Below are 24,535 nucleotides of genomic sequence, written 5' to 3'. Positions count from 1 at the left end.
CCAACACAGCTACTCTCCTGCAGGATGCTCTAGGTGCCTCCAAAGTCCCTGCTGTGTTCAGGAGTGCAATGCTAGGTCTAACACTACGGAGGACATCCATGGGAGGCTCTGGACCCCAAAGGGCTGTTGAGAGCACTGTGACATGCCACTGTCATGCAGGAAGCACCTGAGGGGACACAAGAAGGGTTGAGCATGAGGCTCCAGAGATGAGCTCCAGCAGGTTCTGTGTGCTGTAGCAGGGTTAGGAAGTAGCAGCAAAAGAAGCCTTCATGGCTCAATTGTCCTGAAGTTTCCACCTATGTGTTTGGTTAAGAAGTGTTTCAGGTTATTTCTCCCCTGTACCGTACCCCCCCTTTTTTTTTCTTTTTAAGGCAACAAGTTATTCTAGATGACTAGCCTGGGGCAGCTGGAAGCACCACAACCCTCAAGAAAGTGCTGACTCCAGCCCACAAAAAGCCAGACAATCAGCCACTTTTAGGAGCTCCTGAATTTGGCATCGAAAAAAATGGAAGGACAAAAATGTTAGCAGTCCTTTACAACAACAGGATTCTGTTAAAAACCTTCAGTGGGGCCACGCTTAAGCTTTAATTTGAATACATGGGTTTGCAAGGGCATAGACAAGTTGGAGCAGATGGAAGAACATCCTTTAAAAAGATGCTCTTGAAAACAATGCATACACACAGAGCTGACACCTAAAGTGTTCTCATGCCTTTGTTTAATCTGGGGCACAGAGCTACCCATTGTCAAACAGCACCTGGATTTCTCCGTAGCTCACCACAGCACCCAACCTCGCATGACTCCAGAAGATACTCTGCTCTGAGGCCTTGGCACACACATCACTGCCTCCCAGCCAGAAAGGATTAACTCTGTCTGGAATTGCTCCCAAAGCATTCCCTCCCCAGCACATGGAGAAACAACAGAACATGGGTGAAGGTCAATTCTGTGCCACCACTGGAGGTTTTTCCTATTGAAAATGACATGAACAAGACAGGACAGAGAAATGCTGAAAAACATGGAAAGGATTATCCAGTGTGGACCATGCAGATGCACTCAAGCAATATTTCCCTGCAGCACGTGGCAACAGTGAAGGCAACCACAGGACACATCTCCACTATGGAGGTGGACAACACACACATGCTGCCAGATTAGTGCTCAGGTCTGCCTCTTTAAGACCTGGGTAAAACTAATTTCCATGTTCCTCTCACACTCATTTGCAAAGAGTTTTGTATTTCAGAGCAACTTGGCATGCCCTTGCTAGGAAATAGTACAGGATCCTGGGAACTGCAGTACTCAATGCTTTGAGTGCTGGGCACCTGCAGGTGCTGCAAGCAGCACTCCCTGGCCTCACAACTTTGTATGGCAGGGTGGAAGAAAGGCTTCAGGAAGATGTGTGCACTTGTGGCAGCTTCTGGATTTCCATGCCATTTCTTTCAAGAGGGCATAGGGAAGCCAGAAGAGATATGTGGAGAGGGAGTCCAGGCATCGTGCTCAGGCTCCCCCAGCAGATAACAGGGATGTGGGAGGATTCCAGGCATTCCAACAGCATCAACAGAAGGTAAGAACATCCCCCCTTCCCCACAGCCCCTTCCTGAGAAGACACCACCGGTACTGCCTGATAAGGAAAACAAGCAGCATTCCCACTCCTACCCACTGCAGATACAGCATGTGCTCACAGTTTGCTCTCTCCTCCATAAGAAGAGCTGCAATTCCTGCCTCACGAGGAATGCAGCTCCCCACAGAGCTGCCCTTCGAGGTGAGCTGACAGGTGTGTGTGCAGCACTGCTGCTCAATTCCGGCAGGCACCAGGGCCCCAGCATTTGACAGCAGAGCTCTTTCGTGCTCCCACACGCTCCCGGGGCCCGTGCCTGCCTGGCAAGTCCCGGCAGAGCGCGGGGCCCGGGCCCGCGCCGTTAGCACCGGCATCCCGGGGAGCTGGCCCCGGCTCACAGCGAGGAGCACCCAAAGATCCCGTCTCACCTCTTTCGACCATTTCTCACTAGTTTCTGCCTAATTTCTCCTGAAATCAGCCATTCCAAGGGGAGTGCCATGGGCTGTGCCTGAGGCAGCCACTCGGAGTGAGAGGTGCACGGCTGTGACCCTTTCTTCTGTACGGTACCCGTGAACGCACGTTTGGGTTTTTAACCTGCAATTACAAAGTGCTGTTGCAGGGCAGGGAAAAAAAAGCCAGGAGAGGAGCTTGGTGTCCCGTTCCCCCCGCCTCCTTCTCCCCGCAGCAGGCCACAAGTGGAGTTACGAAACAACCTGCCAACCTGCCGGCAGAGTTCACGGAAGGCATCAGAAGTATGTGGCTAGAGCCTGGCTCTTATCGAGGAATTTAACTCCTCTCCTCGGGGAGACGGAGACGTCTCAGAAGGGAGAAAGGACGTGCGGTTTTGCCCCACGGATGCGAGGGGAGGAGGCTCCTGGCACGGGCACCTGAGACCCCCACGCCGCCTCGGCTCCTCCGCTGGGGTCTCTGGACAGTGTTTGCCACGCCGGTGGGGCCGTGGTGCTGCTCCTGCCAGCGGGGCCCGGCCGCACCGTGCTGGTGGCCGGTGCTGCTGGGAGTGCCTCGGGCAGGCGGAAGGCAAAGCCACCCGGTTGCTCGACCGACCGGGGAGCGACAGGGGCGTCGCCGGGCAGGTGGCAGCGGGGCTCGGAGTCTCGCCAGTGCCGAACGCCGCTCCCAGTCACCCCAGCCCGGGCTCTCCTTACGGGATCCGGGATTTCTGCGGCGCCCTGCCTTAAGCCAGCTGCTCGCCGCCCCTGCCCCACTTTGCAGCTCCGTGGGGCTGCCCCCCGCCCCGGTGGGCCCTGACAGGCGGATGAGGCGCCGGCTGCCCCGGGGACGGCTCTCTCCGCGGACACCCGCGGCCAGCGGCCCCGCCTCAGCCGCAGCCCCCGAGCTCGGGGCCGCTCCCGGTGGTACCGGTCCGGCTGCGACTGCCGCTGCTTTGCAGCACCGGGCGCGGCCCTGCCCTGCCGTACCGCGCCCGTGCGCACTCACCTGCCACCAGCCCGGCCACGGCAGCGCAGCTGCGGCTCCGGCTCCTCTCCTGGGCGGCGGCAGTGGCCGCTCCGCTCCGCGGAGCCGCGCCGGCCTCAGCCCCGCCCTCCGCGCGCCGCCAGCCCCGCCCCGCCCCGCCAGGTGTGCGCCGCCCCCGCCAGGTAAGCCCCGCCCCACACACGAAACTCCCCCGCATCACCTCGGCTGTTCAAAAAAAGTCTGAAATTCTCCTTAAAAAAAAAAAAATCTTAAATTATTTTAAAACCTTCCCCAACAACCTTAAAATCTTCTATTTGAAAAAAAGTCATACAATCGCTCTAAAAACCCAAGAGATTAAAATTCTCATTTTAAAATAAAGCCTTAAATTCTCCTTTTTTGGTTGTTTTCTTAAGAACTCATAAATTCTACATTTTCCCCCTAAAGTCTTAAATTCTCCAATAAAAATAAAGCTATAAAAAAAAACTTTTTAAAAGTATTGATTCCCCTTTAAATTAAAAAGGTTATTAATTTATCTTTTAAAAAATCTGAAAACATTATAATCTTTTTAAAGAAGACTTAAAATCTCCTTTCCTAAAAAGAAACCAAGCAAAACCACCCTGTACTTCCCTATCCCTGACTCCTGGCTCTGTGGGGCCACATGTGCGGGCTCATTCCTACCTGGAAGTGCTCAGCCTGTCCGACAGCAGGGCCCAGACCTCCACCTGCCCCAGCAGGTCCCTGAGTAGAACAGAGAAAACAACCCCTTTTTAGAGAGAAGAGCTTGGTCTGGTGCACGAGGAGGGTGCAGCCCTCGAGCCCCGTGCCCTTCAGCCAGCGGGGGGCTTAGAACGCCCTAAACCTGCAGAGAGATGACAGCAGGGAGACAGGTTCAGCCAGTTTTGGAAGAAGCAGGTGTCTGTTGCCATGCTGGAGACTTTGGAAACTTCTCACCTCCTCTCTCCGTCACCTTTTCCCATCCTAACTCTCAAAAAACCAACCTGAAAGCTCCCCCCACCCTGCATGCCAGTGTCCTTCCTCCATGGTCCCCCAAGCAACAGGGATGGCTGTGGTGGCATCAGAATCCCATCCTCAAGGTCTCTACTGGTGAAGGTGCTCCAGCAAAGCCTGTGCTGGTGCAACTCATGCCAGACACGCAGTTACCTTTATATTTCTTTATGCAGAATGTCTTGTGAAATGTCCCACCACTCACAAGAAAGGATAACCCACCCATCAGACCCTGGATCCCGAGGTGACTGCTCCAAAACAGATCTTAGGTTTGCTGCTCCACCACAAAATGTGTGCTAATTTTAACTTATGGTTGGAAAAATCCCCATCTCATGCAGACCTTATTATATCCTTATCTAGGATTTATGACATCTTTAACTACTCTCTTCTCCACATGGAAGCTGCTGGGATTAGGAGGTGATGCAACACACAAGTCCGTAGCTGTCACTCGGCAGCTTTAATTGGGTTTTTAAATGAAGTTTTCTGTTGTTCTGACATATTCCTCATAATTATGATCTCCTAAAATCAGATAGTACATCTGGTGCTCCGTAACACAGGCCATGCCCTGGAGACCTTACAGCACAGGAGGAACAAAGATCAATAAAAGAAAACAACAAAGCCTGTTCTCAGGAGATACATATCTTATTTAATAGGTTGGACAGTCTTCTGAGATCCCAATCAGATACAAGCTGAGCAGAGGCTCATTTGCCCCTAGCAAGGATGGTTGCCTTTCTTTTAAGAAAAGATTTTGAGTTTTAAATCTTTCTACCTTTAGTAGGTTGTAAAAAGTTCAGAAATCTCTTTTCTCGTGTAAAATTATTACCGTGAAAAAGAAATAAACTAACTCTGTCTCTCATGTCTGCATGGTCTCTTGGTTCCTCACCCTTTGAAGAGTTCTCCACACCTTCCATCAATTAAGACGGATAAAAATGTCCAACATTTAGTTTCACACTGGTGAGCTTTGCCAGACTGGCTCATGGACCATCTTCTCCAGCCATAGCTCTGTCTCAGATTTATTCTTAAAGCTCCTGTGATGCTGAGGCCATGTTCAGGGACTGACCAGGAATAATGACTGAGCTGATTTCTGGGTTTTTGCCCACTGGTTCCTTGCAGGGATTTCTACCTTAGAGTTTTGAAAAGTCATGTCCTCATTGTACACTGAGCAGTCAGGCTGCTTTAGGGAGGAGAGCAGTGCTGTCTCAGCATCCTGAGCAGTTGAATCATAACCAAGCAGGTCCTTTGGTCTCTCCAGCAGTAGATGAGATAGTAATCCTATCTGAGTTTCCCCAAAGAAGATGATGCTGTCTCGCTGCTGTGCTCAGGAGCACAACAAGAAGTGTCCTGGTTCTGAGGCTTCTTAAGATACAGAATATGTTTGCACAAAAACCCCCTCCTGAGCACAAATGTAATGTGGGTGAGCAGCAGGTCAGCAGCTATAGCCTCTCTTAGCAGAGCACATCTTCCCGGGAACAGCCACCCAAGCCCAGCAGTGTTAGTTGGTGCTACAGTCCCTGGTCAGTGTGGGGCATGAGAGCAAAATGGGTATTTGAAGCACTCGAATCTGCAGAGCTGTTGGGTTTTGGCTTTTGGCACAAACCCAAAACCCTCTGAGCTGTGGTTGGTGGGGGTGAAAGTAGAGGAAAGTTTCTTTTTCAGGCCCATTTCTAAAAGGAAAGAATGGGAAGCCAGATTTTCAGAGGTGCCCCACATCCTCTGCTCCCCCAGGAGCTGGATGGGGTCAGCATCATGGCTGTCAAACCTTCTTGCCTGCTTTCCTCTCCTTCTCCCTTTGCCATGGACTCCTTGAGGCCTTGGGAGTGTGCCTCCAGATCCTGCAAGCCTCAGGAAATTTGTCAGTCACTATCCTTTCCTGACACAGCTACAACATTTCATGTGCCTCCGAGAAATTACCTAGTGCATCTCTTGTCTGGCTGAGCACGCAGAAGGGCAGGTTTTCCCCAGAAGATGAGCTTCTCTCTCAAATAAAGACAATAGCCCCCAAAATCCCAGCATTTCCAGGAAAGCCCTGGCCCCAGGAGAGAAAAGTGGCCAGTACCATAGGGCATGTTGACTTTCGCTTCCAGCAAACACCCTCTACTTGAAAAGCTGTAATCCAAAGCTAGAAGTGAGGACCTCTCTCTCTCTCTCTCTCAACAATATGTATAAATAATACATATAATTACATCTATTAAAAAAAATATATGTATGTATATATATACACACAAGAGTACTGCCTTCTGTTGCTCAACATACAGTTGTTGCAGTGTTACAAACTGCCCATTGGACCCTTGCTATACTTTTAGGGCTTTGGGAAAGTTTGGAGGGTATTAAGTTTTTCCAGGTTTCTTAGGAAGATTTTGAACTCACCATATATTTTCTGGCAAGGGTTTTATTTTGTGACCATACACTGTTTTAGTGAGAGACAGAAGATGCTGCTTCAAGTGTAACAAAAAGGACTTCTCTGGAAGAATTTTTTCCTCTGTTTCTAGGACAACAAGAGACATAAGAAAGAAAAGATCCTGCAGCATCACAGGAAAGCCAAATTGGGGCTTGGCACTGCAGAGCCCTGCAGCTGACTGCCAGTGTACTACAGACTGTACTCCCTCATTTCCACCCACAACCCTGCTTGGGCTCAGGCTTGCAAGAAGGAGAGACCTTGGTCTGGTGGGTAGATGAGCTCTTGTCCTTCAAGAGCAGGCCTTCTGGCCTCTGAAATGTGATGTATTTCCTGTTCTCCTGCTTTATTCAAGGGAGTGTTCTTTCTGCTTCTGCAGCAAGCCTGGAAAAGTTGCTGGGCACTTGTCTCCTGTGGCTGCAAGGAATGGGGATGCCCACCAGCAGCCTGCAAGATTGCAGTCCAAATCAGTAAACTTTTTGGCTGCACTGGTCTGATGTCTTTGGATTGCCCTGTGTAGGCAGACAGCCCTTTCCCAAAAGCACTGACAGCCACTGCAATGTCTGCACATGCCTCTCTGCTTTCCATACCTCTGGTGGTGGGAGCTGTAAAGGGAGACCTGCAAAGGGTCTCATGAAAAGTGGTGCCCAGCCCACTCACAGTACAAGATGAATATAAAACCCATGATAGAGTCAGAGACAAAAATTCCAGGTCTCTACATCCTCCAGAAGTCTGCATTGCCTGGTCTTTGCTAAAATGTGTTCTGCAAAAGGTCCAAAAATGCAAAATCTACCTTCAAAGTGGAAGTGAATAACTCACAATGAGAAAGAGGGCTCTTACATATCCCTTTTGCAATAAAAAGTAGGAAAAAAATGTGATCTAGTTAGGTTGGAGCTCCTGCATTCCCATTCAGCAACCCCAGGGGAGAGCACGGCTAGATCATTACAACTTCATTGCTATTCCCCACTTCAAACAGTGAGTTGAGCTGTGTGACACTGGGAGCAGGGGAGGAAAAAACAACTGAAACAATGGTGGATGGAAGTGAGAGAGAGAAAATGGATGGGAGAAACAGAAAGGGGAAAAGGCAACAGTATCAGGAGAAGAAAAGATGCCCAGGGCACATCCCGAAAGGTTTTGTTTCCCATCCAGGTGCTGGGCAGAAGACCTGCTTTTCACCTAGGAAATAGCCTCATTAATTATGGCTGTTGAGTATGGGAATGCAACAGCTCTTTGCCATTCTGTTGCTCGGGTAGCCTGTGACCCGAGCAGTTCAGGTTTCCCAAGCATTTAGCAGTGTGGTCATGCTAATTTAGTTCGGTTTTTCAAAGGCTTGTGGAGAAAAGTCCTCTTCTTTCCAGAGGCATTGAAAGTTTTGACCTCCTGACCCTCCCTTTTACTAGGAGGTTCAAAAGCAGCATTGCAGCTGTTAAAGTTTTTCTTCATGCCTCAGTGATTCTCTGATGGGGGACCAAGCTGGTGTTTATCTAGGCTTGACCTCTCTTCTTTGAGCCCAGAGATGTCTCTTTCGTTCAGTGCTACAGGCAGGGCAATGCTGGAAACCTCTCTGCCTTGCCATTCACTCCCTCCCTGCGTGCAAATGCACCAGTACCCATTACTAATCCATCCTCCACCAGGAGCTGGGGTTCCCGGCACTGATCCCATTTGTCCATCACACTGCAGATTCATTTACATTTAATCCACCATGACTTGTCTATGAAACACGACCCTCCTCCTGCTCTCATGCTGGAACCCATTTAGCTTCCAAAAGTCAACTGCTTTCAGGGGAAGAAAGAAATTCCCCTTCCCAACAGGCTGGCCTGGCATGGACCTTTGGTGTCTCATCCTTCCCTCCACTGCCAAGGCTCATTATTTGCAGGGGACATCCTTCCCTTAATTTACATCTTTGTCACCACATCCAGGGTGACAGGCTCCTCAAGGGCCAAGATCCATCAAGGCACTTGAGCACAGGTTTAACGTCAAGCATCTTGTTTCAGGATGTCTCTTACATGTCACATCCCTTAGCTGAGACACTGGAGAGAGATGGCCAGATTTGTAACTGTTGTATCCTCGATATTTACTCACAGCAACCTGATTTTCAAGCCAGTTCAGGGGCAGTGGCTTCTGCTTTAGCACAGGTCTCACTAGCTCATCTCAGTGCTGAAGCATTAGGTTAGGATGCAAAGTGAGGTGAGGGAAGGCAGGAGAGGAAACGTCTCTGAACTACCCGTCCCTAGAGCTGTGGGATTAACCACATTCATACCGACAGATTAGGGTCATTAACGTAGTCATTAAAAAAAGGGAGAGTCCTACTGTGAATAATGGCAGGTGCTTCACACACTGGCAGGTGCCTGGTCCCTGTGGTGGAGGCTTGAAGGTGATGAGATAGTGATGAGTGTGAGACATCTCCAAGGCAGCAGCAGCACTCACCCATTTTACAGCTCTCCTGCCATCTGAAAATGGTGGCAAGCACAGGAACGTGCACGGATAAAGGACTGAACTACCCTGGATCATGCCCCTAGTGCCTGCCCACGTTGCAGAGCACTCTGCAGAAAGGTGCTTCTGGTCGAAGCTGGGATAGGGGCTTGCACTCTGGGCTCCTGCACCCCTGCTCAGTCATTATCTCTTTAGGTGAGCTCAACTTCTCGAGCTGCAAAATTTGCATAATGTTTACTTTGCTTCCAGGGGTGTGGAGGAATAATTAATTAATGTTTATGAAATGCTTTCAGATCCCTGAACAAGAGGGGTGAGATATGCAGCAAGGGTTCATGAGGTAGGTGGGAAGCGTTATGATGAATTATTTCGATTCAGAGGTAAATTACTGTTATTGCTGCCTAATAAACAGGCACAGCCATTAGCCTCTGACAATCTGATTTCTAACTCTGTTAGCTCCTTTTCCCCTCCTTCCCAACAAAAATGTGGTTTCATCTTTGCTACTCACACCTAGTTGAAGTTGACTATAATCACCTGATAAATCATGTGAGGCTGACCCTAGTGCTGTGGATGAGACTTGCAGCAGGACAGCTCACACAACTGCCAAGAGCTACTCACATCTGATAGCATCTGGAGGAGGCAGACCACTCTTCCTTTGCAATGGGGAGCATCTCCAGATTCAAGCAGCAAACTTGCTGTGTGAGCTCCAAAGTTTGTGGCAGGTGAGGAGGCGAGAGTGCCTAGATGTGATCCCACCACTCATGGTTACCACCCCTCAGATGAGCTGAGAAATGTCCTTGTGCATGCCTCTAGCCCAGCCTTTGCTTAGAAAGGCTTAACTCCCAGGAAAGGCCTCGCAGTGGTGATGGGTAGGAGGGCACGGGAGCAGTGACACGGTGAGCAGGCACATGGGAGCTCAGAACTGCTCTAAGCTGAGCTGAAAACAGTCCTTAGGCAGTTTGGCCATCTTTACCTGGAAACCAAAGCAAACCTGACCTGTTTTAAAGCAGTATGAGTAATGTGAATCCCAGGCTGGTGTGAGCAGGTTTTTCTGGTTCTTGCTCCAGCTATTTCCCCTCCTTCCCTGCCTGGGCTCCCAGTTTCGAGCTGGGAGGGCACCTGAGCCTGGCACAGCTTCCACCCTTTAGGACACCCTTTCCTGCTCTCTACCTGTGCCATTCCCATTTGGCCTCTAATTGCTTTTCCAACACCATGCCTCAGAAGCCACCTGCCAGGCTGTGCTCCCAGAATCCCCCCCATTACACAGCCAGCCCCACATCTTCAGCCTCACAGCCCTTTCACAGCACTGGAGGTCCTCTCCCACGCCTTGCTTTGCTGGTGCCAGGTGTCAGAGCAGAGCACAGTCTTGCACCAGCTCTGTGCCTTGCTGGTACCCAAGTGGGGACCTTGGGCAGAAATAAAGAGAGTCCAAAGCCTGGATTGCTTTTGGTACTGACTTGGACATCTAAGACCACCTCTACACTTAAGTTCATAAAGTACAAGCAAACTTTCTAGTTTCTAATTGTCCTTTTATATTCAAAACCTTTCTTTTAAAATATTTTTTCCCTGCCAGGAAGACCAGGGTTATGTATGAAGACCCCAGTTCAGTAACTGAGCTGGAACCCAACACTGAAGACTGAAACCCCTGCAGGATTTAAGCCCGAGTTTCAGTCCTGTTGAGTTAAAGGTCTTTGGAGAACAGGATTGAAGGCCTAAAACCATTCCAGTTCCTCTGTGCCTCCCTGGAAATCCCAGTCTGGTGGGAAAGCAGCTGTCTCTTTTAAAAGTACAATGAAGATAACAATAGTTATCTTTAGTTGATCAAGTCCTAACTGGGTCCTATATGTACCTGAAACACACAAATAATACCTAAACAAAGAAGAGCAGAAATTATTTTGTTTTGTTTTCATCTTTGACAAAATTTTGCAGTCTTTATTTTAATTTTAAAGATAAATTGCTATAATCTTCAAGGGACTGATTTCTTATTAGCTATTGATTTTACATGAAGATGTTTTTGTCAGGATATTTATCTGCTCTTCATGTCCAGAGTACTCAAGTAGGATAGGCAATGTCAACTGGAATTCATTTGGGGAGATAAATAGAAAATAGATTTTAAAACCTAGTCTGCTAAGAATAAATAGTGCCCAATACTCTACAAAGTATCACTTAACTCAGATTTTCCTAGTAACTACATAAATCATGCAAAGTCGCTTTTCCATTTGTATGTTAGTGGCATGCCTGAAACAGAAATATCATCCAACAGATGCACATTCAGCATGTATGTTCCTTTCTATGGGAAAGTCGGTAAATTGGCTTTTGCTTCCATAATGCTGAGCTCTTGGCAATTTTTGAGCATAGCTGTACTCAGCACACAGCAGGCAGCTCTAATAACAGGCGACCTAAGCAAAAAGGGGGATTAAGACTGCCCTTGATTACTGAGATCTTCCACCTCTTAATAGTCAATATTTGCCTTCAGGCTGTGGGTTACTTAAAGAAGTCACACCAGCCCCTATGCCAGTGAGGCTTTGCAAAGGGCTGCTCATCTCCTGCAGCGTGTGTGAGCCAGCACAGCCCAAAACACACACAGCAACCCCGAGGGGGACATGTCACAGAACATGTAGTTCCCTCCAAACAGCACTCTGGCGAGTCCTGTTTACCTACCAAGCATCCCTCTTTTCCCCCCAGGCATGGGAAATATGCCTGGCTGCCATGCAGAGTGGGAAACAACTGAAAAGCCAGAAACTTTAGACGGGATGAAGCCTGGACTGTATCGCCCTCAACAAGTGGGAATTTTAGAAAACACCACCTTTGTGAAACCAGAGAGAGAAAACAACACAGAGCCTGGCATGGGCAATGAAATATGTATGTACCTAGGACTTCATCCAGCCCTCTCCTGCCACTGTACCTCTCAGCTTTGCATTCAAGGGGCACTGGATCTCATCCAAAAACGATGCAGGGGAACAAATGTAGCCCTGGCAACCCCACCGAGGGCAGGGAGGAACAAAGAGGACCCCCGGGCTGAATTTGTTTCTATTTTTAATCCTTATCTTTACCCATCACCCCCGTGCATGGAAAGAGGCTTCTCAGCTGTATAGATTTGCATTGCTATGGGAGTTTGAAGTGATAAAACATTTGGCCTGCCTATTCAGAAGCAATTAGTGATTCAAAGCAGCCTGAGACATCTTAAAGGGGCCTGGTTTTCCAAGAGACAGGTGCTCTGAGCTGACTTCAGGGGAAAACAAAGTTTTTAGACAAAAAGAAGTCACTGGCTGCTTGAAAATGCAATTCCTTCAAGACGTAGTAATGATAAATAAGTATTGCACAGAAAATTCCATATTAGTCTGGTAAAATCTGGGAGGAGGTAGGGAGATAGGCCTGATTTACAGTGCTGGTAGAAGTAATGTTTATCTATCTATTGAACACATATAATTTATATTTTTATGTTACAGGTTTCCCCTCCACCACCATGACTAATGCAGGCAGAGCCATCTCCCACTAAGGCTGCCATCCCAGCATCCCTGTCCCAACAGCATCAACATCAAGACAGAATTTTTCACCCAGATTTCCTACCAAGAGAGGAGGTATTTTTTTTTCAGCACTGCTGCCCTTAGACCTTTACATCTACTTCGGCAAAAGGGCAGTTTACCACCTTTAATCTGACTGTGGTGACTAGCACATCCTGCCACTGTTGCAGGGCAAACTGAGGAAAGGAATGAAACCTGCAGCACAGCCTGCTGTTACAGGCTCTGGCATGATGAGAAGCCCTGGAAAGGCAGCATGGGGATGACTAGCTCTCAAGGTCCCTGAGAAAAGTCGGGAAAACCCATGCTAAGGGCAAGATTGCCCGTGTAGAGACATCAGGGCAGGACAAGTTAGTATACAGATGTCCAACACAGAGAAGAAAGTGTTCACTCTCCCCCTGAAGGAGTTGTTCTGTGGTGTCCTCCCCATGCAGTTCTTTTTCTCCCTTTATCACCAGGAGACAGTTTCCCGAAACAGGCAATGAGAGCAAATTGAGGCTTTTGCTTTGTGCTGTGGAGGCTCCAGGTTCTCTCTATCCCCATGCTATCAAGTTATGCTGACACAACCACTGAATTGCTGGGTTCAGGAGAAAAAAGGGAGGAAGAGATCTCTAACTTCCATCCGGAGGCGTCTTCTCCTCCCCACTGTACTGTGTACAGCACCTGGACTCCCTGCAAAACCATCCCAGTCAGCCAAAGTCATTTCCACTACACGTGCCACATTGCCCGGGGGTTGCTGCTGGGGCTTTGCCAGGCAGAGAACAGCACAAGAAGGCTGCAGGAAAGGGTAGGGCTGAGTTAAAAAAAAAAAAAAAGGGAAGGATTTCTTCCAGAGAGCACTTGAAAGCTAACAGGGCAGGGGGCCACAGCTGGCAGGGGATGCATTTTAAACTGTTTTTTAATCGGAGAGCAGATATATCCATCACCATCTCTAACATCTGTCTGGCAAGCTGCATGGTGGGGGCAATAATCTCCCAGGCTGTCACATGCAGACTAACTAAGGGATAAACCAGACAGCAGATACATTCAGCAGCCCTCAGGGGCTTCCAAGGCAAAGCACTGGTTGTAAGCAGGTGCTGCTCGGCCCCAGCAAGCGATGGAGGAACACCCAGGTGGCACAGATATGTCCCTTTTCCCATAGTACTGCAGAGAATCAAATGCTCATTGGGGAAAAATATACCCTCCCCTACATGCAGCTCTGCAGAGCTTAGAGAGCATTTCAGCTCCAGGGCTGGCTTAGTGTAGTTCAACACAAGCCTCCTGTTGAGATCAGGGCCTGCAGCACACACTTGCACACATATGGGGACATTTCAACCCCAGCAGCTTTCAGGCTGGAAAACAGTAATAAAAGGAGAGACAAAAAATACTTCTTCCTATTTCCCAAACAGGAAACAAAAATCCCAGATGCAGCTTAAATGTAAAATACACAGCATGCAGATATCAACCTGCATCTTCAGGCACTTATATGTCCTTATGCAACTGATCCCGACTGGACTGATTTTTGCCCAAGCTACAAAGCTTCAAAAGCGTGAATTGCAATCACTTTTCCTGGTCCCAGGCTGCTAAACCTGCACTTCCCTGATCGTGAATAAATCACTTGGCCAAAACAAGGGGCCAGACATGCAAGCCTATTCCAGGTGCTCTTCAGAGTGTGCTACACCTGCAAGAATAACCTAGATTTAGGGCAAGGTCATAAGCACAAGTGAAATGCAAAAAGCAGCAGTAAGGAGGGAACCGCAGGTGTTGTGGAAGAGGCCCAAGACACCTGTCTGGGGCTAAGCCTGGAAGGTCTATCAGCCCTCATGGCATCTGCTGTGTTCCTTGTCTCCTCAACAGTAGCTGTTTGTGTGGATATCTCACTTTTCTTAGCCCATACACATGCACCATCAGGTTTGAACTCCCACTGTTGCAAAGACATGTTAGAGATGTGACCCTGAAATGCTGGAAAGGTTCAGAAAGTAAAGCACACTTGCAATTTACTTATTAAATCTTAAACCTTGGGGCTGTGCTGCTTTTTGCGTTGGCAAACTGGTGTGGGACAAAGAGACTACTAAAATGCCAGAAGTTATCCCCCTGAATAAGGTGTCAGAGAGGATAATGGCAGCTACAGGAAGGACTTTCCTGGATCTCATAGGACCCTCAAGACCATATAGCAACCACCTGGAAAAATGCACCAGACAAGAAAGAGGAGGTACAGCAGGACCAGTAAGTCCAGAGGTGGTCCAGAAGGTCGTCTCCAACCCACTGCTGGTACCACCACTTACCTGCTTCCTGCCAAAGGAAATTTCCACCCACCCTAGTTCACTCCTGTGACAAGTTTTTCCTCCCCTACCTCTGCTCAGGTGTGACTTTATCAGCTGTTTTTCAGCCAAGAGGCCGCTTCACACGAAGGGATCCAGAGACAAACCTTGTAATTAGGACATGGGTGCCACCCACCAGTTAACCCCTCCTCCTTCCTCATTTAGCTTGGGAAACATATAGCAAGGTTTGTTTATATTGCCCATACAACTTACCATTTGTGCATTCTGCTTTCTGTCTTCAAAGCACTTCAGCAGGTGTTTTGCAAGCTTCTTCCCAACTCTCATGTGACAAAGGATTTGGACAGGGGATGGAAGGGGATCAGGGGAAAGGAAAGCTAAATAATTTGCCTCAGAGCAAAAAGAGCTGGCAATAAATCCAGGATCAACACTCAGCAGTTCCTGCCTCTGAATCTCATGCTCTGATCTTTGCTGGTACCTCACTACCTTTAGGTTCAAAACTAGTATTGTGAAGCCTGTTGCTCATCTTCGTACCAGACCGTAGGTTTCAAGGGATTTCCTTCAGGTCACACCCACTGGACTGAGTGGTCCTGCACCAACAATTAAACTACGTAATTTCAAACATCTGGCAGTGGTTTGAAAACCCATGATCAGCACATTTTTCCCTTAAGAGCACCACATGTAAAAGAAGGAAAGGATTCCTCCATTCACCCAAGCTGTATATTGGCCTGGTTAAAGCAGGCAGTGGTGGACTGACAGCCTGCACTCCCCTCTTCATTGTGCCTGCACTACTCTTGGTGCAGTGAGTAGGACTTGATCAAGGACTGTCCAGCTCTAGAAAATCCCAGGGGAGAAAATGTTTGATTTTTTTTTTTCTGCCAGACCAATGCCTCTGCATCAAGCAGTTGGAGAAATGTACGTGCCAGCAAAGAAGGTGGAGCAGCGAATGCTTGGATCAGGCTGCAGAATGAGAACAGCTTAAACTCCTTTTCCCATTGCTAGCCATAACAGTAGAGTAGCTCCAGGCATGTCAATGGAGCTTCAGGAGTCTGGACCAGCACTATAATTTCTATCAGTCTGTACTTGGAAACACCTGGTCCAATTGCCCAAAATTCTTAATGTATTGATAACCCTGCCACAGCTTTATTGTCAGCACTTCTGACTTGATAAGCCCCTTAAATCATTGCTGGACCAAGAGCAGCCCCTCTCCTGGGAGGTTCTAGGTGCACAAGCTACTTATTTTCTCCCAGTCAGTGGAACAGTCTTGTAATGGAGTTTGTTTTGCTGGTTTTGCTGCAATCTTTCTCTCTTGCTACAGAGGGAGAGAAAGTTCATTAACACAGAGAGAAAAGACACACTCCCCATCTTTGTCTTTTAATCATGAGGCAAAATGAAAAGGTTCTAGCAGATAAAGAGCCACCTAACCAGAGCTTTCTTGGTCCCAGACCCACCAAAAAGCACCTCTCTGGGGTGAGGTGAGAGCACCACTGTCAGACCCTTTGCCCCTGCCTAAACCTGCCATTTGCTCTACTCCTGTCATTGTGTGTCAAGTCTCTGCCCCTTGCTTTGCTTCAACCCTCCCAGATCTAAAATAGACGTGAGGCCTATGGCATCTTTCCCAAAGCCCTCCAGGACCTGCTGCTGAAGACTCAAGAAGCATTAGAGGACTCTAATGTCACCATTGCTTTGGGGATTACTCCTTTCTGGGGTAGGAGAGGCTGGCAATTACAGGGATCAAGTCTCCAGCCCTCTGCTTCATGAGGAGGGAGGGGAAAGCAATTTTGGCTTCTCCACTGCTGAGTATGCAGGGCAAACAAACACAAAGTGCCAAGCCTGGAGACCGCAGGCGTTGGGGAGCCTGAAGCAGCACTGGAGCAGCACTGTAGACAGCCTCAAACACTGGGGCCAGGTGAGGACTACCAAATCCACATACATGCAGGCTGAGTAATGTCCTGAGGAGCCCAAACATACATGGAAATGGCTGGGACTTGAGAAATCTTGCCCAGGGGCCAGTGGGGCTCTAGTGAGTGACCGCACCAACTTATGTAGATCCCACATTCATTAAAAGTAAAATTACTGTCTCCCTTTAATAACATTATTAATGATGTCTGCTGTCCTAGGAACCAGGATTGCTTAGACCTCACATCTATAGAGGAAATCTGAGCTTATGCTGAAGTCTTCTGGTGAGTGAGCTTTGCCAGGGTCCTTCTGTTACCAGGCCTCTCTGGTGTCTGAGGTTTGGTCTATGCCAGGCCTTCCCAGGGTCAGTCAGTGACTATGTCTGTCTTTCCTTCCCTCAAAACCCATTTTCACAACACTTGAAGATGTCCTCAAGTAGAGCATCTCTACTTCTCAACAGTGTTTAAATGGTATGAAGGGAAGAAAGGGGCACAGACTTGACAGGCACACGAGTTCTGTCTTTTCTTTAAGAAAGCAACAGGAAAGAAAACAGACCAAGCTTTTTTTTTCTTGCTGAGGAGAAGGGATAATTTCCTGTTCATGATTCAGCGCTGTCATGTGGAGACAATGACTGTCCTTTATCCTCCTCACAGCTTTAAAACACCGCTCATGCCAGCACACCTCTCCAGGTAAGGTGCAATTACCTGGGAGTTCACTGGCTCATCACTAGCAATTATCCAACTGCCCTGTGTCCCATCAACCCACCCGAATCACTACAGCCCTAAAACTGGTAGCTCCTACAGTATATACCATCATTAAACCTCTGGGAGTGAATTTACTATCAGCTCTGGAGTGTTTGCTTGCTGGGGTCACTGCAAATATGCAAACTGAACAGAAGGATTGTTATAAAATACAATCCCACTCAAATAAAAGCAGACACTATTAGCAAGCAACAGACACTGTTTATTCCATAAAATACCAGGAAAGATGAGTTATTCAATGACTGACATGTTATTTAATCTGGGAAAGTCCTGCCTCACTGGAGCTAATGTTCCCAGTTCATAAACTGCCTTGGCTGAATTGTTGGGGAGGTACAAAGTGAGCTGAATTTGTTCCTGTTTATGGCCTGCAATGTGTGGGTATGTTTTCCCTTCTCTTGGGTTTCAGACTGACATTATTGTTCATGGGTTTAATAAAGCCTGAAGAATGTACTGGCCTTAACCCTTCAGAGAAACAAGTCTTACTTGAACTAATTGGAGCAGGGAGAGCTGTTGGTTCAAGTAGGAACATCATCCAGTCCCAAGCTGCTCAATTTTAAAACATGACTGTTGAAAAAATAATTAAAATATCCAGTTTGTTTAATTCACCTTTAGTGAATTTTCATGTTTATTTGTTTTCAGGTTCATCTAGGTCAAACCTTCTCTTACAACTTGGGACGGATATTTGTTCTTAACTTTCATTTAGATACAAAAAGCATCACTGATTCTCACAGATCTAGTAATTAGGTTTCGTAGGCAGAGTCTCTACTGCTGTAAGCCCACCACTCTGAGATTGTAAACTTTGGCAACATTTCAGTATGCAGGATATTTTTTTTTTTAAACTGACAACTTGTGCTACATATTCCCATTTAAACAGAGAAAAATGATGTCTGTAACAGGCATGACCCTTTCCCTCTCTAATCCCCCCACAGCCCTGGGACATGCTGACTGTGCTAATCTTGCCCCTCCAAGTCATCAGTACGAATCCAGGTCAGCAATAATGCTGCCAGCAGAACACTCCCTGCTCATTTTGTGATGTCCCTCTGCCTTTCCCTGCCACTGGGATGCTGAGGAACTGCCCTTCTACTATGAGCATGATACTAGGAGGGATCCCCAGGTCTCATCATGCCTTTGGGTCTTATAAGAAAGAATTGTTCAGGCAGGTCTTAGCCCTGTGCTCTAATAAATAACCCAAGCTGTGCTCCAAAAGGTCTTGGCATTGTTATCCCTCTCCATCCCCCACTTGCAGCAGTGAGACCTGAGTCATGGCACTGCTTTTCAACGTGTGCCACTGAATCCATGCAGTGGAAGGACACCAGCCCTTCCACAAGCTTACCACCTGCCACTGAGCCAGGAAGCTCCTCTGAGATGGCTGTTACCTTGTGGAGGTGGTTTCTCCACCTTTGGACAGCTTGTATGTGCCCTGTCATCAATGGCTGGCACATTTTTCACGGGTATGTCTCTACTAGTTTTGACAGGTGCAAAATGGGCTGTGCTGAGTGCTGCCTCCCCGTGCTGGCAAACATCTTCCCCCAGCCAGCTCCTCGCATCTCTGCTCACATCTTCCTGATGCAGGAAAAAGCCTTTTCTTTACAGCATGCCCCTGCAATGCCCTTTGCTTTCCCGCACACAGCGGAGCCCTGAGGCGCCCTTCCCTCCTCACCCCCAAGCTCCAGAGGGATGGACATGCAGGAGGGTTACACTGAGGCAAAAGCAGAGCAGCTCTCTATCAGCAGGAAAAGCTGCTTCATTTCAATGTAAAGCCATCTTCTAGCACGTCTCAGAGTCCCGGGTGCCCTGCAGGGCTTTTGTGAGTTTGATTAATCAGGAGAACCCAAAACTAGCCAAAATCACTTGCTCTGTTCTCTTGGGGCAGAAGAGCTGACCACACAACTGTTGGAAGGCTCCTTGACTCCCCCGTGCCTGCACATCTTCTCCCCAGGCATCCCTCCCCAAAGCCACTGAACGGTCACTTTCAAGGCCCCCCAAACACCAGTGATTTCCCCATCCCTAGTCCCAGCCGAATCCAGCTCCGCTGTCGTGTCTGTGCGGGAGCACAGCTGCCGCCCGAGCCACCGTGCGGAGTCACTGCCGGCGGCCACCTGACACTCACGGGGTGGAACTCATCCCGGCTCCGGGCATGGGCTAGGGCACGGCCCGAGGGCACAGAGGGTACCTGGAAGAGGGCCAGGGGCGCTGCGCGCTGCTCCTCGCCGCGATGCCTGTCGTTTCCTGCACCCGCCGTGCTCCCGGAGCCGAGTGGGGACGGGAAAGTCTGGCTCCTCTGCTTCTCGTTGCCAGGACACCTTGGCGTTCAAACCTGAGCTGGGACCAATCAGCCCCGGGGCTGGGGAGCACCAGCCCCACGTCATCCACTGCTGGCGTTTATTTGAGCGAAAAAGCGTGACAGCGGTCACAGAGCCCGTGGGGAGCTGCCTTTGTGCGGGTGGGCTCTGCCCCCACCCCTGCCGCTTACTGGAAGCCTCTTCTGTCGGGCTGCGGAAAACAAAAGAGACGTGAGGAAGGGAAGGGAAAAGAGTACTTCTCCCCAACTGCCAGGACTGCGTTAGCAAGTCTGGGTTCTTCTGCATGTCCCCTTTTTCCTCGTCCCGGCTCCAGCCCATATCCCGCTGGTCACCTTCCCAGTGAGAGCCTGAGCCCAGGTCACCTCTGCCCCGGAGCGAAGGAGCTTCCCCAGTACCGGCAGTGTGCTCCTTGTGCCCCAGTGCCGCCGCTGCCACCTGCCTAGCTCTGCCCCAGAGGGTGCAGCGTGGGTCTGGCCCCGCAGACCCATGGCTCCAGGGATGCTTTCAGGCTTGGCTGCAGTCGCAGGGGCATTTTTTTCTCCCAGCAAAAATGCAAGATGTTTTTCTCCCAGTTCCTGCAAGATGTTTTTTATAGAGCCCAGAACTGGAGCCTTAATTCCCTCATGAGCGCAGGGGACTCAAGTGCACAATGCAAACAGTCCATCCTTTGTTAGGGAAACTTTCCTATCTGACCATTCAGGAAGCACTCTGGCCATCACGCTCCCAAATGGTCAGACAGGAAAATTTCCTTAACACCTTGGTGCTGGCTTCTCTGCTCAAACATGTGCAGCTGCTGCCAAGGTGCACACCTGAAAGATGCAGCCATCACCTTGTTTCCTGCGGTGCCGGAGGTGGGAACTGGTGCATCTTGACTCCCCAAAGCCGGAGAAGGTTCTTCACAACCCACCAGGCTCCTTCCCAAGGTACAGGTGCCTGGGTAGATTCTGAAGAGAGATCTCCACATTACCTTGGTGATGATGGTAGAGGGATAGATAATCACAACCTAGGAATTCTGGCAGAGCTTCTCCCCTTGAGCTCCCTAGACCCTCCAACCCAGGCATCTATGTGGATCTCCTTCCTGCTTGGGAAATAGTTGTAGGACAACATCCTCCACACCCAAACCATGCTGACCCTCTGGGATAAGTGTATTTGGCTTCTGCTAACCCTGCTCCATGTCATTTATTCTCCCCAGAAGAAGACCACTGAAGTTTTGCCAGCTCACAAGAGAAGATGACCTGAAGAGAGGTCTGAGCATGCTGGAGGGTGGAACCATAGATCTACATGTGGTGCTGTGCCTGACTCACTTCCCCATTATACTGCACAAACACCCATTTCACTCCATTAATTAACTATGCTGCTGAGGTGCTATCCACTCCTGTGGCTAGCACTTGGGCTGGTTTCCTTGCCACCCCACGGCAGCAATTAATGAATCCAGGCTGGCTCCTCACCCCACTCTGCCCTGCAGGAGGATGTGGATGAGCTGCAGCCGCCTTTTCCCAGTGCACCCACATCTTGCCAGTACAGCACCAGGCAGCCTGACTGCCTTCCTTGTCTTTGGGCTCAATACAGCTCCTCGTGAAGGAGGTATGATTTAATTAAGGACATTATTTCTGCAGAAGATGGCCTGTGTGAGGCTGTAAAGGTCTTGAACTCGTTAATTTTTCAGGACACACCTGCAGTTAATTTGTGGTGACTATAGAGCAGACAAGCGCACAGGGAGGTGTCCATGTGGCTCTGAGGTTGCTCTGCTCATCCTCAGGACCAAGCCTCCAGCAGTGCTGGTTAGGCCATGGTTACAGATGTCCCTTGTTTGGCTCAGATACCAGATTTCTCCATTGACTTGATGAGGGAGGAGAAGGCGAATGACAATCACAGAAAGTGATGGGATGGATTTCACCCCCTCATTAGCTCCATCACCCCAATTACAAAGCTTGGGGAGGATGTCAGCTGTCAGGCAGGGCTGCAGCTCTGCTGCCATATGGAGCAGGAGGGTGAAAACATTGACATTTCTGGCAGCCTTCCCAAAGGGAACAGACAAAATGGCAGGAGATCAGGTGTGTGTCAGCATGGAGCCCGGTAGATATGAAAGGACATCCCTATCAGTGCTGTCACTGCTTTTAACAGCAGGTTACAAGGGCTGAACAAGGCAATAGGACCTGGCTGACTGGGCACTGCCATGGTGTAGCAACACCCATGAGAAGGGCAAATAGCAGCCTTGGCGAGTAGTGGGGCTTGGGGATAAGGCTGTCAGAAATACTGAGCTGGGGTTGTTACCAACATTCCTCCCATGGAGAAAAAGCCATTTCTGAACTTGCACATGATTTAGAAGTACTCCCCTTTATCCCCAACCCATTTGGTCCTCACCTGAGACAGGAGTGAACTTCCAGCCCCCAGTTCACCATCTCTTATCTCAGGCTTTAATGCAGGCAGCCTATCTTGGGCCTCAGTAACCTGGGGAGATTCTCAGCCAATGGAAAAATTGAGAGTGATTTCTCTCTCAGGCAACTGACTCAGCCCCTGGAGGTGCCATCTTCCTCCTCTGCTTCGGCAGGAGCCAGGTATAGCCAGGCATAGTCAAGTGCCTCATGTTAGATGGGAGAGGAGTCCTGCCTCCAGGCAGAACCAAAGGATGTGAGATACCAAAATACTCCAGAGGGCCTGGGCTTCACTTCTTGGCAGGGAGCCACCCCTGACCAGCCCCACACATTTTGTCAAGGCATGGGCAGCACCGGTGGATAGTGTAAGTGAGCTGGAGGGGCTGGAAGAGGGCCCAGCAAATATTGATTCAATTCTTCATTCAATGCATGTTTGAGTGAAGCAATTCAGAACAGTTCCATCAATTCAGACTTGCATAATAACATTAGGCAAAAAACTCAGGAACTTGGTCCATCTTTCCTAGCAGATCTATTATTCTGAATTGTTCCCTGAGAAGCAACAATAAAATTATCATGGCCTGATACACCAAAGCCAAAAATTCTAAAAGTCGAAAAGCCAAAGGTTTTGTTATCGTTTTCCTCTGGACAAGAATACCTATGGGAATGTGCCAGAGAATCAGTTCCCCACCTTCCCTGTACCTCAAATAAATAATATTATAAAAGAAGAAGAGGAATAAAGTAAAATTTAGTAAATATATATATCTGATAAGCACATTAAATAATATTAATAATTAAAAATTAACACTTGCAAACACCTTTTAGCACTTGGAGCAGCCAGAGCCAAGGAAAATGAAAAGGCTAAGGAGGAAGTTTGTGTTCGCACTGCCAGTGTGGGAACAGTGTGCAGGGAGGGAACTGTGATCCCCACCTTTCCACATGTACACTGCACCCTTACAATAGGCTTGACTTGAAGTTGTGTGTTTTCCACAGTCCAGTAACACCTTTAACAAACCTATGTCCATCTCTGCCCTCCCCTGTTCTCAAGTGATCATCTCTTCTATCCCATGTTTTTGGCTTAGCCTATGTATTCCTTGGAGAAACTCCTCTGAGGTGGTATTCTCCCTCTCTCCTCATCCCCTCTGAAGGGTTCTCTTTTCCCATCAGATTTGTTTTTCCACATGGCCAGTGGGAACTGAAATGAAGGTAAACACACATATTGATGTACGTCTCCATCTCCATATCTATCTGTCTCACAGGTAAGATGCAAACCCTGCTGAAAATAACAACTTTAACCATGGCAATGCACTCCAGCAACATAAACACAAAGGCACTGAGGTTGTAAAAAGGCTGGAAAAAAGAATGAAAGGAGGAGAGGGACTGGGTCCATTGAGGCCTGTTAAGGGCCAGGCAGCTGGATACCCTGTTAAGGGTTGAGCAGCCAGTTAGTAGGGTTGGTACCTCTTCTTCCTATTTTTCCTCCTTTTGTATTTACACCTCCTTTTGTACTTAACATCGTACTACGTGGAGGTCTTATTCCATCACCTCTGCCCACACTGGGCTTGACTGACCTGGAGAGGAGCATCCTTCCTTGTGCTCTGAGTTGTTACAAAGAAGCGTTACAAGTGAAGATCTTGGCTCCCTGAAAAATCACACATGCATTACTGCATGGTTTGATGGAAAAAACAGATCCATGGTAAGATGCCATTGTCTCAGCTCCACCCTCCTCCTGTAAGAGAAGCTGCTTGGCTCAATCCATGAAACCAGCAGCCCCTTCTTGGGATATGGGGTACCCAAGCCCCCTCCATGCCAGATTCCATCACCATCTTGCTGTGCTCCTAGGACAGCTTGGATTGTACCTGCCAGCTGGAGAAACCAAAGCACTGATTTACTCATGGAGAGGACAGAGACCATTGCTGGTGTGGAGCACAGAGGTCCTTCCAGCTGTAGAGAAAGCACCTGCAATGCAATCAGGTAACTCCTGGCACACTCAAAGGCTTCAGTGAAGACTCTGGCACTGTTATGAAAGGCTCTGCATGGGCAAGGCCCTGTCCAGCAGAGCTTGCAGGCCAAAGGAACAAAATCGATGGGAGGTGGAAGAAAGCATGTTTTGTGAACAGCATTTTCCAAAGAGGATGAAGAGGAGTGCAAGGGTTAAGTGACCCCAGTGTCAGAAGTGGTCACAGCCCCACTGCTGTTTCACTCTCTTGTAGATGCTAATACAGTTTAAGACACAGCCAGGAACACAGGACTGGCACCTGGTCTGGGTGGGAGGTGAATCTGGACAAAGCTGCAGACTTTTCCTAGCCACAGCTGAAATGTTATCATTTTTGGGTGATTTTGGCTCTATGGTGACATCAGACTTCCTTTTAAAGGCTGATGTGGATTGTTTTGATTATTCTTGGTTAAAATCCAGCGAGCCTTTGCAGTCTGCAGAGTGAAGGAGATGATGATGTACAGACAGTGTACAGACAGTGGCAATGGAGGTGACACCCATGGCTTAGGAAAGCTGTTCCTGTGCAAATCATGGAGAGGAGCACCTTCCTGGGTAACTGGTTAGCAAAGCTGGTGCCAAAGTGTTAAAGGGTTTTAGTGAAAGCACAGG

The 24,535-nt window shown here is 48.7% G+C and overlaps 1 protein-coding gene across 6 annotated transcripts in view; it reads right to left on the bottom strand.

Moving 5' to 3' along the window:
• The window catches only part of LOC128789464 (ras association domain-containing protein 8-like), a 34,649-nt gene extending 14,158 nt beyond the window's left edge, over positions 1-20,491 (bottom strand). For 2 of the 6 annotated variants that reach the window (XM_053945473.1, XM_053945471.1), the window contains exons 1-2: positions 20,388-20,491; positions 19,429-19,748 (exon numbers count right to left, since the gene is read on the bottom strand). In XM_053945473.1, coding sequence (XP_053801448.1) covers positions 19,429-19,748; positions 20,388-20,425 — 358 coding nt within the window. In that variant the 5' untranslated portion in view covers positions 20,426-20,491. Of the gene's footprint in view, positions 1-1,977; positions 2,069-2,262; positions 2,341-3,007; positions 3,094-3,664; positions 3,686-19,428; positions 19,749-20,387 lie in introns of those variants that run through there. The other 4 variants (XM_053945478.1, XM_053945476.1, XM_053945474.1 and 1 more) reach the window with 4 other exon arrangements.
• Positions 20,492-24,535: the final 4,044 nt, after the last annotated feature.

Source organism: Vidua chalybeata, chromosome 6 (genome assembly GCF_026979565.1).
Source record: "Vidua chalybeata isolate OUT-0048 chromosome 6, bVidCha1 merged haplotype, whole genome shotgun sequence".
In the NCBI taxonomy this organism is placed as follows: domain Eukaryota; kingdom Metazoa; phylum Chordata; class Aves; order Passeriformes; family Viduidae; genus Vidua; species Vidua chalybeata.
This window is presented reverse-complemented; position numbering and strand designations above follow the sequence as displayed.